This window comes from Caloenas nicobarica, chromosome 1 (assembly GCF_036013445.1).
Source record: "Caloenas nicobarica isolate bCalNic1 chromosome 1, bCalNic1.hap1, whole genome shotgun sequence".
In the NCBI taxonomy this organism is placed as follows: Eukaryota; Metazoa; Chordata; class Aves; order Columbiformes; family Columbidae; genus Caloenas; species Caloenas nicobarica.
In genome coordinates, this window is record NC_088245.1 from 159,029,100 (window position 1) to 159,043,903 (window position 14,804).

The following is a 14,804-nucleotide window of genomic DNA, read 5'->3' on the forward strand; positions in this document are numbered from 1 at the left end:
CCACTCCTCCTTGTTCTATCTGCTGCTTACTGTGTCCTCAGATGCTCTTTTTTCCACTTTTCTTTCTCCTAAATGGTCCACTATATTCCTCTGTCTCCACAGCAAGCAATACCTCCACAGGTAACAGTTTACTTTACACACAGACTGTTAATTTCATGTTACTGCTTTCTATTCAAATCAGCAGGGAAGATAAAAAGCAAACAGAGGTTGAAGGAAAGATTACAGGAATCTCTGCACTCTAGGATATGAGTTATCTGCCCAATCAGACCTCTGGTGAACTGATAATCGGTTCTACTTGCTGCATAAACATGTCCATTTCTTTTATTTAAATAAAGACAATTTTCATGCACAAGCTTTCCAGAATTTCATATTGGGTTTTATATATGCCTTTAAATGAACAGATTATTCAGCATCATAAATTAGATGACAAACACGTGCTAAACCCTTAGAGAAACTGAGAAGAGGGAAATCACAAGCTATGTTGACACAATACTAGACACACTGAAAGGCATTCTTCCAATACTCTAATTTCTGTTGTTCAGATTAAAAAAGAAGAAACAAAATCTTAAGTTTCTGAAGAAAAGTAGCATAAAATAAAAGAACTAACAAGAGTGCAAGCTCACAAGAAACAACTCATGCCTCATCCCGACAACCAGTGTCTCTATTCTTGACCAACCTCTTGAACTCTTCAGTATTCACAAATTATCCAGTAACCACTAGATAAAATGAAAAGTGTATCTGCTCGAGACAGATCTGGGTTAGACCTTGAACATTAACCATACCAGAACTATATTGGAAGATCCACAGGTTAAAACGTTACCTAATTAGACCCTTCCTCATTCAGAAGACTCAACTGAGATTTTCAGTTTAAATCAATTCTCAGTAGAGGAGTCGGTTCCTATCAGAATAATTTCTATTGTAAAAGCCCTTAGGAGATCATTTAATCCAATCCACCACTCAAAGAAGTGCTATCCCAGACTTTTACCTGCTCCTATTAATAACATTGTAGATATTACATGGGAAAAAAGATGCAGATTACATTCCCATAACCACACTGAAAGTATCTTGAGTTAGTCACATTGTTAGGTTCTACCAACAAACCGGCTGTACAATTTCTTATTTTGGTTGTCACCTGCCCAAATTGTAACAAAATGTTTAGGCAATAGGCATTTTCAGAGCATAAAATTGTCGCAAACATTATAATTTGATTTATTCGGCATTTATAATCAATATACTTTTATTACAGGCACTATATGATGCAGTCTTGGCTGCTTAAAATATTATTTACTCAAATTTTTCATAAGTCTGCTTTCTTTGCAGGTATTAGATTACATTTTTTGAAAATTTAATTAATTTAATTTAATTCGTGATTTCATCAGGCAGATTTAACCAGGAGGAACAGCTGAACCATGGATTCAAGGCCAGGTAATACTTAGTCCTCGTCCATGAAGACTGTAGTCTGAGGATTTTTTCTCTGTAAGCGGAATGGATCTAAAAGGGAACAGGTAACTCTTGGATATCCTAAAGCTACATCAGCAGAAACTGAACTTCTGCTCATACAGCCAGCAGACAAGGAGCAGCAGAGAAGGTCCTTGCACTTCACACTGTCAGCATGCCTCAGCCCAGCCTGGATGGGTCACCTCCTGGAGGGTCTCTGTGCCGCTTCGGTCTCTGCATTCTCTGCTGGGACTGCCACAAATGACATTATATGGCGGCATTTGTTCCAAGAGGACATTTGTCTTCAAGGAACTGGGTAAAGACCACTGATTTCATGCAGGTCAGCAAGCAACCATCAAAATATTAGTGACTGAAAGTCCTTACCAACTTTTGCCTGCTTTGAACTGGTGACACAGAAGTGATAGGAAAGACTCCATCTTCCATTAGCAGTCCCTGAGCTACCCATTAGATGGTCCTTGCCCTGCTACCAAGTCACCCCATCTCATTCCCACCCTATGTGAGCGAACGAGCATTTTTGCTTACAGAAACGTTGCAATTCTCAGGAATTTAATATACACTGTGAGAATTTAGATTTTACCAGTACAATTCACACAGACTTCAGCTGGTAATACCCAGCTAAAATGCTTTGCAGCTCAGGCTTGTTACTTACAGGGAAAAAACACACTGTCTCTAAAACACAAAAACAAACATAAGAGCTGCTTCCAAGGCAATTGGGAGGGGGTGTGTGGTGTTTCAGAAACAGGAATATAGAACACACTATTCAGGAAGGCTGTGGTGATCTCTAAATAGTTATGTACAGGCTCACTATTCAAATATAAAACCTAGTAACTTCTAAGCTAGGTAACTAAGTATTCTATATCTTTTACCACTTATAACAACTCAGTTATGGAGAAGACCTCACATAATGCACTTTCGCATAAGATGGAGGTGGTTTAATATGGGTTTACATGGCACCTAACATTTTAAAGCAAAAAATATACATGATCATTATAGAAAAAAGTGCACGAAACTGCTTTAACTTTTCTGATGTTTAATTATTTTTGTCCATTTAAAATACCAATATATTACTACTTCTGCATCACCTGTTAGACTTACTTGAGCTCACTAGATACAACTCCTCTGAACAAGGAGAAGTTCTGTACATGTCAACGCAGTTCAAAACATTACAGATAGGACAGTTTCTACAAACTGCCCTATCAAGCATCATTCACACTAGGCAAATAAAAGAGTGTTCTGGAAATTCACCTACTTTTGAAATCTCTGCTAAAGTAAAATTTGTCCTTTGCAATACTTTTTAAAAATGCATTCCCCCCATAGTTTATTTTTTCCCTCTTTCAATGTTTATAATAGATTATGAGGTTTTTCACAGGTAAAAATACTACAGAGGTATCAGGTACGAACACTTAAATGCATACATGCATACTAATAAAGGACTAAAAAAATCAAGAATGTAAATTAGTAATTTTCATATGTAAGATGTCATATCCTTTGTAAGTATCTATACATCTGTGTATAATACCTAAGAACAAACAATCAGGTTCCATCCATATTATAACACACTATAAAAGACCATGCTCCACACACAATTCCAATATTCTCATTAACTATAATCCTTCTAGCACAATTTTCCATTAATTCAAACTGAGTTTGAATCCAGAGCCTGCCTGCATTAAAAACAAAACGAAAAACCCCACACCACCTCACATCAATCTAGCTACAGTGATATAATTTTCTCTCTCAAATACATTTATCCAGCTGATATACGGCATGGCTTTACATCAGCACATTGCACTGCAATAGTCTCACAGCTCAAGTTGCATCACTATAAATCCACTTTAAAGTTATGCAGTTCATTTACAATGGCTAATCCTACCACCTATCCAGCTACACTGTGGTAGAGGGATGGTCATTTTCCCCAAACAGATATATCTTTCTATTCTGGCACGGCATCTGTACTACTCAGCAGACAGCATTAAAGCCAAATCAAGTTTTATAGAAACACTCATATGATTGTCTGCTATACGAGGTCTCTCCTGCTCCTCCTCCCAGCCATTCTGAGGAGGAATGAAATAAGCGTTCCAAGTCCTTCTCCCATCTCAAACTACAGAACAATCTGCCCAGCAACCAAAACAAGGAACAACAGAAGCAAATCTTCCAACTGTTTCCTTCCCACCTACCCTGGTTCTTCAAATACACTGACTAGTAATGAAAAAAAATAACTTCCCCAAACACTCAGATTTTTGCCACATTACAGCTCCCTTCTCTAGTCATCCCCAGGAAAAGAAAGGATAAGAAATCCATTTTTTTCCCCTCTCCTATGAGTTTTCCTTTTTATTTTCCACAAGATACAGAGGAAGATCTAAAGATTTCTCCTACACAAACAATTACTTCGCCCTCTAAAACTCAAAAGGAGTTAAAGTGGTCATGGTTGACTCACCCCTGCTGCTTTAAAAAGCCAGAACAGCTACTTCTAGGCAGTCAGTCAGCAAGAGCTGCAACACATTCTGATCATCAGCCTACATCTGTATTTGCCCAAATTTAAACAATTACCTTCAAAATAAGTTTTATATATATATACACACACAATCAAATACTGCATTGTGATATTATTTGGCCATAATCAATGTATTAAACTGCTGTAAAACAGCAACTACTTTGAATTTCTTACAGTGTAATAGCCTTTTTTCCCCCTCCATAACATAACGAACTATGTTACCATTTTGTGAAAATTATCATGAGTTTAAGGAAACCATTTGAATATTTATCTCATAATATTCGAGCAAAAACAATGAAAGAGAAAAAAATGAAGTCTCTTTAGATTTGATGTATCTTCTCAGCTTAATTAACACAATCTTTTCCTGTTTTAATTTGCACTTAAGAAGCAGGAACTTTACTCAATTTGCTAATTACTACATTTTCAAGCTGTTTTCTTGAAATAGATGGCAGCCTATCACACTAGGAACCCCAATTTCAGTAGTTACCTCGAATTACGTAATTGTCTAAAGCCTCTTCCATTCTTTTCAGTGCTTCAGCTCTATTAGAGCCATACGTAATCAGCTAAAAGAAAAAAAATGTATTTAAGTTACCTAGAAATGAGATAGTTTGTGTCTAGATTCTGAATAGCATTTAAAATGAAAATGGTTTGTACAATTTCTGCAGTCACAAAAACATTTCTCGCACATTACTGTATCTATGCTTCAGGTCTCTAGGACATCAAGAGAAAACCAAGATCTCTTAACCCATTCAATGAAAGAAGGCCAGACACTTTTCCTTCATAAAACTCAGAGCATCTAAATAAGCTCCCTCCTCTTCTTTACATGCACAGAAAATTAGAGAAGAGGCTCAATATCTAGTTGGCCCTTCTGACTTCTAACGCTCAACCGACTTGTAAGATTTAAGTGTGATTTTTTTGACAGCTGAACTCTGACTATAATGTCATATTTTCATTTTACCAATATGTTCCTGTCAGAATCCTTCTAATAATCAGAAACTGCAAGAAAAATAATCATAGTGTCAAAGATAAAAATCCATTTGTTTAGAAGTGACACTAAATTTCCCCTAGTCCACACCTTCCTTCACTTCTTCCCTATTCCCTTGAGCCATGTTACACCTAGAACCTTTAAAATGCCCGTTTACCAATCCTTCAACATACTCTTCCTCCTTTAAAAGATCTGTTTGTAAAATTAGTGTATCGTTCCTTTAGAATATTGAAAAATAAGCAACTCACTTTTGAGATCATAGGGTCATAATAAATGCTAATATCACTTCCTTGTTGTATGCCGCTGTCAACACGTACCTTCAAAAAATAAGCAACAAATAATTATAAATGAGGAAAAAAAATATTTCAACATGAGATCAAATCTACCTGGCAGGCTTAAAGCATGATGCCCATGAAGCTTATCACATACATTTGTTCCCCTTGAAGAACAAGAGTAATTATTTGCTTTCAGAGAAACTAGGAGGGGGGAAGGGGAGCTTTATCCTCCACCAGGAAAGAGACTTGCAAGTTATTCTCCCCTTTAAAAGGAAACATGACTGCAATCTTCAGCTAGTAGTTTAAATTCTCTTTTGTTCTCCTAGAATGTACAGTAAACACATTAAATTTGATCTAACAACTTAGGTTGTGTTACACACACTAAACTCTAACTCTGAACGCATCCAGTTCTGATTTAATCCCTGTAATAAAACAGTCGCAATTATTCTTCTGACTGACACCTGGTGTGAAGGATGCCCCTTATAATCACATCCTTTCTGCATCTCTATATAATCACGTCCCCCACGTTCTGCTGCAGCCCTTCCGAGGGCTCCAGTAGGAACACAACCAGGGAGCGTTCAGCAGGGACTTTGGAGCTCTGCTTATCAGCTCCGTAGGAATACTGATCCTGTGGTTTTCATGTCTGTAACACTTTCCTTCTTTGCCTCACCCTCTCAACTGTAAAACATTTTTTTTTCTGTTGCTGCTCCTCCCTTGAGGCTTTAATGTTTACACAGCTTTTTCCATGGCTTTGCTTTGTAAGGACGCAGCCCCAATTAAAGCTCTGATTCTGCAATATTCATGGCAAAAATAACACAAGTTCAAAAACTTCTTTTGAAGAGGCTGATTGCTGTTAACCAGGCAAGAAGTTAGTTAGTATATTGCTGATTCTTGTTTTCATCTCTCGGTTTGATTTCATCACTGTAGCAATGAGGTTAGCCATATAAAACTTCCCAAATGAGCAATTTCTGAGGAATAAATATTTATTAAAATGCTGCTTTTGAGTGCTGGAATCTCAAATATTTTTTTCAAAACTAATCAAAATAACTCAATAGTGATAAACGCATTCTGGGGATCATAAGGATGGAGGGCTCTAATCAAAGCTGTTGAAGCAGCGGGGCTCCGATATACTGCATTGTAAAGGGAGTGGGAAAGAGGGTCCTGGAATCTCACTTAAATCTTCACCTGTGGGAAGGAACCTTTGTAATAAACAGCAGCTCATCTGTCTGCAGCAAGGCAGAAAAAGGTCAACGCAACGGCTGTTAGGCCTTTAATATTTTAATTTAGGCAATTATCAAGGGACCACATGTAGAACCTCTTGTCTACAGAATCCACATGAGGGCATGATGATGACTTTATTATCCAAATGACATAAAAAGATGCCCTAGTAGGTGTACTCACGTTCTTCAGCAAGAAACACTCTCTGATCAGTTTTTATGATGTTCTTTTTATTTTTAAAAAGCATATACTTATTAGTATGTTTGCATTTATATATTTATGCTTATATCCACATATATTGTTCTTATATATTTATGTTTATTTGTATAGCATATTTATTCATATGTAAAGGTAGTAGCACTTCTGCAGCATTTTTATCACATCTTATCTGAATGTGCTTTATGTATGCTTAACTAGGCCTCCCGCTACCCATATCAGGTACGTTTAACACTAGGTACTGATGAGAGGGTAGTTCAGACATGTAGTGATTACAGAAGAAACATGCAGCGTATTTCCCAGCTCCCCTTCTAGTAACTGCTAAACCATCCTCCCTCCCAGGATGTCTACCTATGTATAAAGTCAATGCATACATTCTCACATTCAAATCAGAAAAAAACAACTTATGTACTCAGTCCTAGATAAATCCCTCGCCCACACTTTTTTGCAGTATACAGAAAATACATGTATAAGATGTGAAGGTATGACATACTCCACAAATACTTGAATTATACTGTGACTTCTGTCTCCAAAGTAGCACCTATAAAGTGATTACATGCAAGTGTTCAGGGGTGCTTACATGTGCATATAAGTATTTATACAGGTATATCATATTTTAACAAAGAAAAAAGCACCATGTTCTAAGAAAATTACAGACTACATGACACAAAACCAGCCAGTATTATTCCTATCTATGGCTAAGAAATAACCCCTCACACAGCCATGCACATCAGTTCTACCAGACTGAGCAGCTGACACATGGGCACAGGTAGACAATCAGAGCTAATCTGAAACATGGAAGAAATGAATTGACAGTGCATTGGGCAATCCACTACTCATAAGCCAAACTCACTGTGACATGCTACAAGTCTCCACTAATTTTTTTTAAGCCAACTTGTTGACAATTCTAAAATCTAAAACACAGAAAACAAACACTGTGGCACAACGGGCCTGTAAGGCTGAACTTTTTTAGTCATATTAATTCTGTTCTTAGCAGCATGACATTCTCAGGAGAGAAATTAGTTTCACAGTGGCAGAAAATATATATTAAGACACCAAACCATAAGTGTCGACACAAAAATAGCTGTTCTATTTTTAATACGACAATGGAAGTAAACAGAATGAGAACAGCCCAGGCACTCCATATGAGCTCCTCAAACCATTGCTCTGAACCCTCCAGCGTAATTAGAATTTCTTTCTTCAGTACCACGATGGACCACGTGAAGCGATCAGGCATCTCCCACCCTTCATTTTCAATTCACCTCTCCGCCTAAGCACAACTCCCAGCCCACCCCGTCTACCTGACAAGTGACAGCCCAATCTGATTAAATGCTTGCAAGGGAGGGGACTCATGGGCCTCCATGACAGGCCAAAAGTGATCACCATGGAGATACATAATTACAGCTGTCAACGCGTCTACTGTCCTGCTGGCATCAATTTGATTGCTCCCAGCAATAATGATAGACAAAGCTTAGTGTGCACTCTCCTGCACCCAATCACTTTATCTATTCCGTGGTCCATTTAGCTGACATGCAACATTCACACAAGAAAATAACAGCAGTAAGCAGAACATTCAAGGCATTTTAATTGTTTTTTCTTTGTATGGATGGCTCACAAGCGCAAATGTTATTACATAAAACTCCTGCTGCAGCATTAATTGAAGAAAGATTTGGTGGGACAAAGACTGTAGGGGGTACAGTTTGTCCATTATCACTTGTACTTTCAACAGGTCTCACGTTTGGAAAATTGCAAATTGCAAAAACTTGCAAGGGCAAAATGTTTGACATCCTGTTAGCTGTTACAACATGGTGAAAACTTCTAACAACCACTGGAGTATTCATTATAAATTCTTATTAAATACTCTCTTTGTTTCATTAAAAAAAAAGTTTAGATATGTCCAATGATACCTTTTTCACTCATCTCCTCTTTAAGATCACATTGTGCCTTTTAGATCTTCAAAATTTTTTTCTGCTTTCAGGCTTTGAACACAGCATGAAGCCTTAAAGACCAGAAAGGGTCAGGTCCCTTTGGAAAGTACATGGGCAAAAACAATTTAAGAAGCAAAATAAATCATATATCAAATAACATCTCCACATTTAAGATTCCTCCTGTAATCTTTCGCTATTTTCTGTGCAAGCAATCAGACTGAATAATCGTATTCACAGATGGTACCGCCTTGTCATTCCACTGACTGACACAGTGTCATGTATATGTGCACTTACGGCTTAGACTACCTTGATTTTACAGCAAGGCTGTGTCCTTGTTCTTTACACATGGCAGAAAACACTCTTTGTTAAACAGCTGTTCCATATAGTCAGAATGCATCTTGAAACATGTAATAATAGCTGTAGCAAATTTCCTCTTTAAAGTCTGCAAAGCTAAACAGAAACCACTGGCAGTTTCAAACTGATGTCCCCAGTTCACTGTGCTTAAAGAGCTGACTCAGCATTTCACTGTCCTTACTGATCACCATGGCATTTTTACTAAAGCTGCGTTTGAGAACCTTAAGCTGGAAGTTATAGAACGTTAACAAAATATGTCAACACATAATGGTTTCCTGTTATAGCAAATTTGAACATTTTAAACCCAGTTTGGAACTGTACAATTTTAAGCAGTTTTTCAGGTTGCACAAGTATTACCATGTCCTGTCCCCTCCCAGCAAAAAAACTGGAAAAAAGGTCTGCTTTACAAAGCTGCTGAGTACTTACAGTCCAAGTCTGTAAAAGAAACACTCGGCACCTACAAAAACCAGAACCAAGTTACTTACACTCGGCAAATGCAAAGGCTCCTGATACTGAGACAGTTTACCAATGGATGGCAAGCCAAAAGATTTGTAGGGGTCCTGAAATAAAATTCAACGTGAGACAGCATTCAGCTTTTACAGATGCAGAGAAGATAATATTAAAAAGCTTGAAGTCTAACAGAAACAACTGCTAGAATAACTTTGTTTTCTTCCCCAGAATTACCTGTGTTGAAGTACATTTCTTCAGACCCCTGTGACTCCAAATAAAGAACTGGAAGCATATACATTCTCTTTTACCACAGTCAAAAAGCAGGAAAGAAGTGTTCTGCACATAGCTACAGTACACCACCAAAACATACAAAGATGACATTTTCATTTGCTACATTGTGCCTTGGAAGACGGACAGGAAAGTATCAGAAGGGTGGAGTTGACAAGAGAGTATAAGGAAAAAATTTTCAAACATTAAAAGGGCAGTTACAAATCCAATTATCTTAGAAAATCAAGCTGACCTTTATGCCTTTGGAAACTGCAAATCTCCTAAATAATGCAATACCAATATAAACTCAATAGAAGAGCAAATAAATATATGGCCTACAGAATAATCAAACTCATGGCAAACTAGTTGGGTTTATTGCTTATAAATGTGAGGGAATTTAAGTTGAACAACAAAAAATGTCCAAGCAGTGTCCTGGTTTTCCTTACTTCAGGGTAAAGCCTACTCATACTTAGAACAGCTTCCATGCCAATCACCAGGCAAATATTTATTCTTTATCCAAATCATTCATATAACTTGTAATCAGTAGGGCACGTTGAAGAGTATGTGCACATCATGAAGAGAAAGAAAAAAAAAAATGCCCTGGGTCACAAAAGCCACAAGTTAGGAGAGGGAAAAAACATCTCAAGGTGCTGAATTGTTTTGGAAAAGCACAGTTACCTATAGCATTCCTCAAACAAAGTGAAGGAAGCTAAGCACCATTTTTCAATTAACAAATCTTTCTTTTCATGTATCAAAAATGACAACGGAAAGATGTTACCTTGAAATGTCCTAAACATGCTTGAAAATGGAGTTTATATTTTTGAAAGTGTTTTGAAGGTCATACCATAATTACGATGTCCTGGAGTGCACTTTGAAAGTTTGTCTCATAAACTGTAGTTTTAGAAGATATATAACTTGCTTTTTCACCAACCTACTAAAATGTTTTAGTACAACAAAAATTCTGTAAGCCATTGAATTTCAACTGTCTTTTTAAGACAAGTTTCAAGTACACAAGTTAAGAAAGCTGGAAACATTAGTAGCAATAACTTCAACACTGCATCATTAAATGTGAACAGAACATACAGCAAATGTCCTTAGAAATAAACTTCAGTTCTCTCTTTTACCACTTTTAATTTTGATTTTCAGAAAAAAGGCATGTTCAAATATATACTGTATTCTGAATTTTAAAAAATTAAAATCCTACAATTCTACAAAAGCTCTTTAACCATTTGTGTTACATACTCTAAATCATGACTTCCGTATGATATTCTTTGACTTCACCTTGGCATCTGTCCACACCTGGGTATTATTGCTCCACGATTCAACCACCTCCCCTCCTCCCCATTACCACTCATTTACCTCAGCATAAACTCGACATTCAACCGCCCAGCCGTTGATGGGAATATCAGCCTGTTTGTGCCTGAGAGGGTAACCCTTAGCAACACGGATCATTTCTTGGACTAAGTCCAGGCTGGTAATGCATTCTGTGACGGGATGTTCAACCTGCAAGGTCAAGAACTGTCAGTCAGTAGGTAAAAAAACAAAACAAAACACCACCACACACAACCACTCTCTGTAAACAGAGATAAACAAGAAATTAGATCAGCCAAAGAACAGACAAAGAATATGTTCCCATCTTGGGCTTTTTCCCAAAAAGTAAATTTCTACTTGACAAACTCCAGGAAACACCGTCTTCGCAAGGAAGCTCCAAAAAATAAGATAATTAGCAGATTACAATAACTAGGAGCAGCATACAAAAGGAAAACTACAGAGAACACATAGAGTTTGGGGTTTTGCAGGGGGGGCAGTTTCCATTTACTTTACAAATTCGAATGCACCCGGTGACAACAAATTAATTTTCCTTTGTTCAGAAGCTTTTCCCATTCGAGTTTCTTTTGAAAAGACTCACGCTGTATCCATAAATATATTTTAACTGAAAATCTCAAAGTCGCTGATAATCAACCCATTCTGCTACACTTAACATGGCACATACAGGAGCCGCTTACAATTTTCCATAGAACCAGCCTACTCTAAATCTCACCCATTTGCCTGCTTTCACTAACCTGTCCTGACAAGCAGCCAGATTAGCGTAATCTTGCATCAGCGCAGTGTAGCAGAAACAAGCAGATGGATCCTTCAATTTTTTTTTTTTGCGCCCCCCCGCTCGAGACTGATCTGTTTAGTGCTTAGCATACACAATAGCTGGGCTGGACCGGCAGAGTCACTCCGCGCTCTCAGCAAATTGCTGCTAACAGCTCTGGATGATGCTGCCACGGAATACTCATCGTGCGCGCCAACTCCAGCATGTGCGTACAAGCACACACACACGTGCGCGCATACACACACACCTTTCTCCTCAAAACAGGGATGTAAACGGACACATTTATTAACTTTAAATAACCTTTAACTAGACATAATACAGTAAAAAAGGACCTAAAGACAGGAGGGCGCAGCACATAGGTGAAGAGCGGCACGCTATAAAGCAGGGGCGTCAAACTCATTTTCATCGGGGGCCACATCAGCCTGGCCGTTGCCTTCAGAAGGCCAAATGTCATTTTAGAACTGTATAAATGTAACTGCTCCTACATTTATACAGTCCAAAAATGACATTTGGCCCTCTGAAGGCAACGACCAGGCTGATGTGGCCCCCAATGAAAATGAGTTTGACGCCCCTGCTATAAAGCATGTTCTTTACACAAAGACAGCTGTAAGTCTTCCCATATAAAAATGGCAGTTCTGTCATCATTTCTGTAATAAAACGTTTGTGTTCCAAGGGCCAAAATAACTTAAGAAAATGCACTTCACAATGGTTTCTCCATCATGAGATGTCATACCACGTACATTTTGTGACACAGGAAAAGGTCAGTGACTAAACCAATCGTTTTTCTTCCTTCGAGCACACTAGTATTAAGAAAAACATTCAGTCATTATAATAATCTCGTGGGTTATCAGAACAAGATGATGCTTTGGTCTTTAAGAAAAAAGCTTTATAAAAATAAACAGATGGCATCCATAATTAGCCCTGTGTGTGCTGTGAGTTTGTTTAGAGTTTCAACAACATTTTAAGACATTTTGACATAATTTTAATGACAAATCATCACTGAAACAAGCACCTATTCTTTGAAGGATAAAAGTGACATTGAAATCGGAAACTGATTATACAGTTTAAGGATCTACCTTTGGGATTCAATCTTGATTCTACCTAACACATGATATTCTCCAGCATGTCAAGCTTAATAACAGTATTTGGAGAATCTATGAAACATCTCAGTGTCTATCCTGCAGTGTTAAATTGAAGCAATTCAATTTCTATTACGACTCGAAGTTTCTATTAAAACTTCCTAAGTTTTAATAGAAAGTTACTTATCACGCATTCATATTTGGACAACAGGACTTATTCTCTCATTTTGGAATTTAAGTTTTAAAAATATACCTTTGAGTGTAGAACATGTTTGGAATTCTAACATTCCACATAATTAAAACACCTTCCCCCCCGACAAAGACACTTGCATTATTTAGTTATACTGTCATTTTTCTTGGATAGCAATTGGCATTCCGGATTCAACAGCTTCACTGTCGTTTTCAGTTTTATTGTTGATGATCAAAATAGGATGGAATGTTTCTGGAAAGAAAAATATTTTTGTTGTTTGGTTCTTACAACTCATAAACATTTATTTAATCCATTCTTCAGTACAGATCTTTGACTTGGTCAATATTTTCTTCTGTTTCTTCAAAATACTCCCTTTGTGTCCACACACAAAACAGCATTCAGAAAATATGATGTGGAAAATTTTTTGAGGTTTTTTTTGGAATGAGAAGTTCTACTTGTTTTAGGACTGTGTTTCAACCAGTGCTGTTCAGGTATAAGGTAGACAGTACCAATCATGTCACTAGTTCTGGGGTACCAAATACATTTTAAATGCATTTTATTATACGTTAAGACCATCAGATGACAAAAATGGGGTAGAAAAGAATTTTTACCTTGAAATTTTACTTATTTGTAACTTTAACCTTTCAATGAGGTGTGCGCAGCTCAAACTACACTTGTTTTAGCATGTGCATTTTTCTTTTGGCCAAAGAAGGGTGGAAGGGGGTCAGTACTTTTAGCATTATACAGAATATGCTTCAGCGTACAGTACAAAAGGGCACTAACAAAGCATTAATGTCATATCCTGGTTCAACAATCACTCTGCAATGAGGTTTTGGAGGTGCAAGAATCCACCCAGAGAGATAGATACATACAGGATCTGAAATTAAAGCTCCACTCTTTTACAAAGCAAGGAAGGATAGGGGTAGGACAATCGAAGAAATTAGACCCCCTTCTCCTTTCTTCCCCTCCCAAAAAAAAGAACACACAAACACCATAATTCCCTACTTAAGAAAACTCCACAATAACTGTTGCAGCTATTTGACTAAAGTAACTGTTTCATCTGTTTTTAAATCACTATTAAATGCTAGGCTTTAAATGCTTCCTCTTTTACTTTTCACCCTTCTACTTCAGGTGTCACTCTTGTTTTGCCTGCCTCTTTTATTTTCTTCTATTAATTTTACGCTATACCTCTTCTTCAAATGCCTTTACTTGCCATTTTATGGAAATCAAGGACTAAGTTTTTAAAGAGACGCATGCCAGAGCGGTCACAAACAGAGCTGAATCACACTAAACTGATCACCTCTTTTAGCTTTGGGCCATACTCAAGTCTGCAGTCAGCTGATCTAAGATCTTGCCAGTGAAGTCCCAGTCGATAAAGTAAGAGCCAGTGGTGGTACAGTTATACCACAGTGGGTAAATTCACACATTATCTCTGTCCTTTATAAAAAGGGCAAAACCAGACATGTCTGCAGCAGTCTACGGATCACAGCTGTATCAAGGCAGCTGTACCTTATTCTCAACAGGACAAGCAGAAAAATTGATTAGCAATAACTCTCTATTAGTCAGCTGCTGAAAAAAATCACCTTTACTAACAGTTCCTTTATTTATACCAAGTCTGGTCATAAACAATTTATAACAAGTCATCATTTCAGCACACTTAAGTACGATACATACCTCCCTTAAAGAAGTCTTGCTCCCCACTTTGTGATCCACACACACTTCTTTCTCTGAAAAATGCCACCTATATTCCTGCTTTCAAGTCCACAAAGCCATACCCATTATGGCCAGC

At 37.5% G+C, this 14,804-nt stretch overlaps 1 protein-coding gene across 3 annotated transcripts in view; it reads right to left on the minus strand.

Annotated features, from left to right (window-relative positions):
- Positions 1–14,804, minus strand: part of PCCA (propionyl-CoA carboxylase subunit alpha) — a 287,919-nt gene that overhangs the window by 157,763 nt on the left and 115,352 nt on the right. For all 3 annotated transcript variants that reach the window (XM_065637581.1, XM_065637596.1, XM_065637588.1), the window contains 4 exons: positions 11,005–11,148; positions 9,414–9,488; positions 5,186–5,254; positions 4,440–4,515 (listed from right to left, as the gene is read on the minus strand). In XM_065637581.1, coding sequence (XP_065493653.1) covers positions 4,440–4,515; positions 5,186–5,254; positions 9,414–9,488; positions 11,005–11,148 — 364 coding nt within the window. The remainder of the gene's footprint in view (positions 1–4,439; positions 4,516–5,185; positions 5,255–9,413; positions 9,489–11,004; positions 11,149–14,804) is intronic.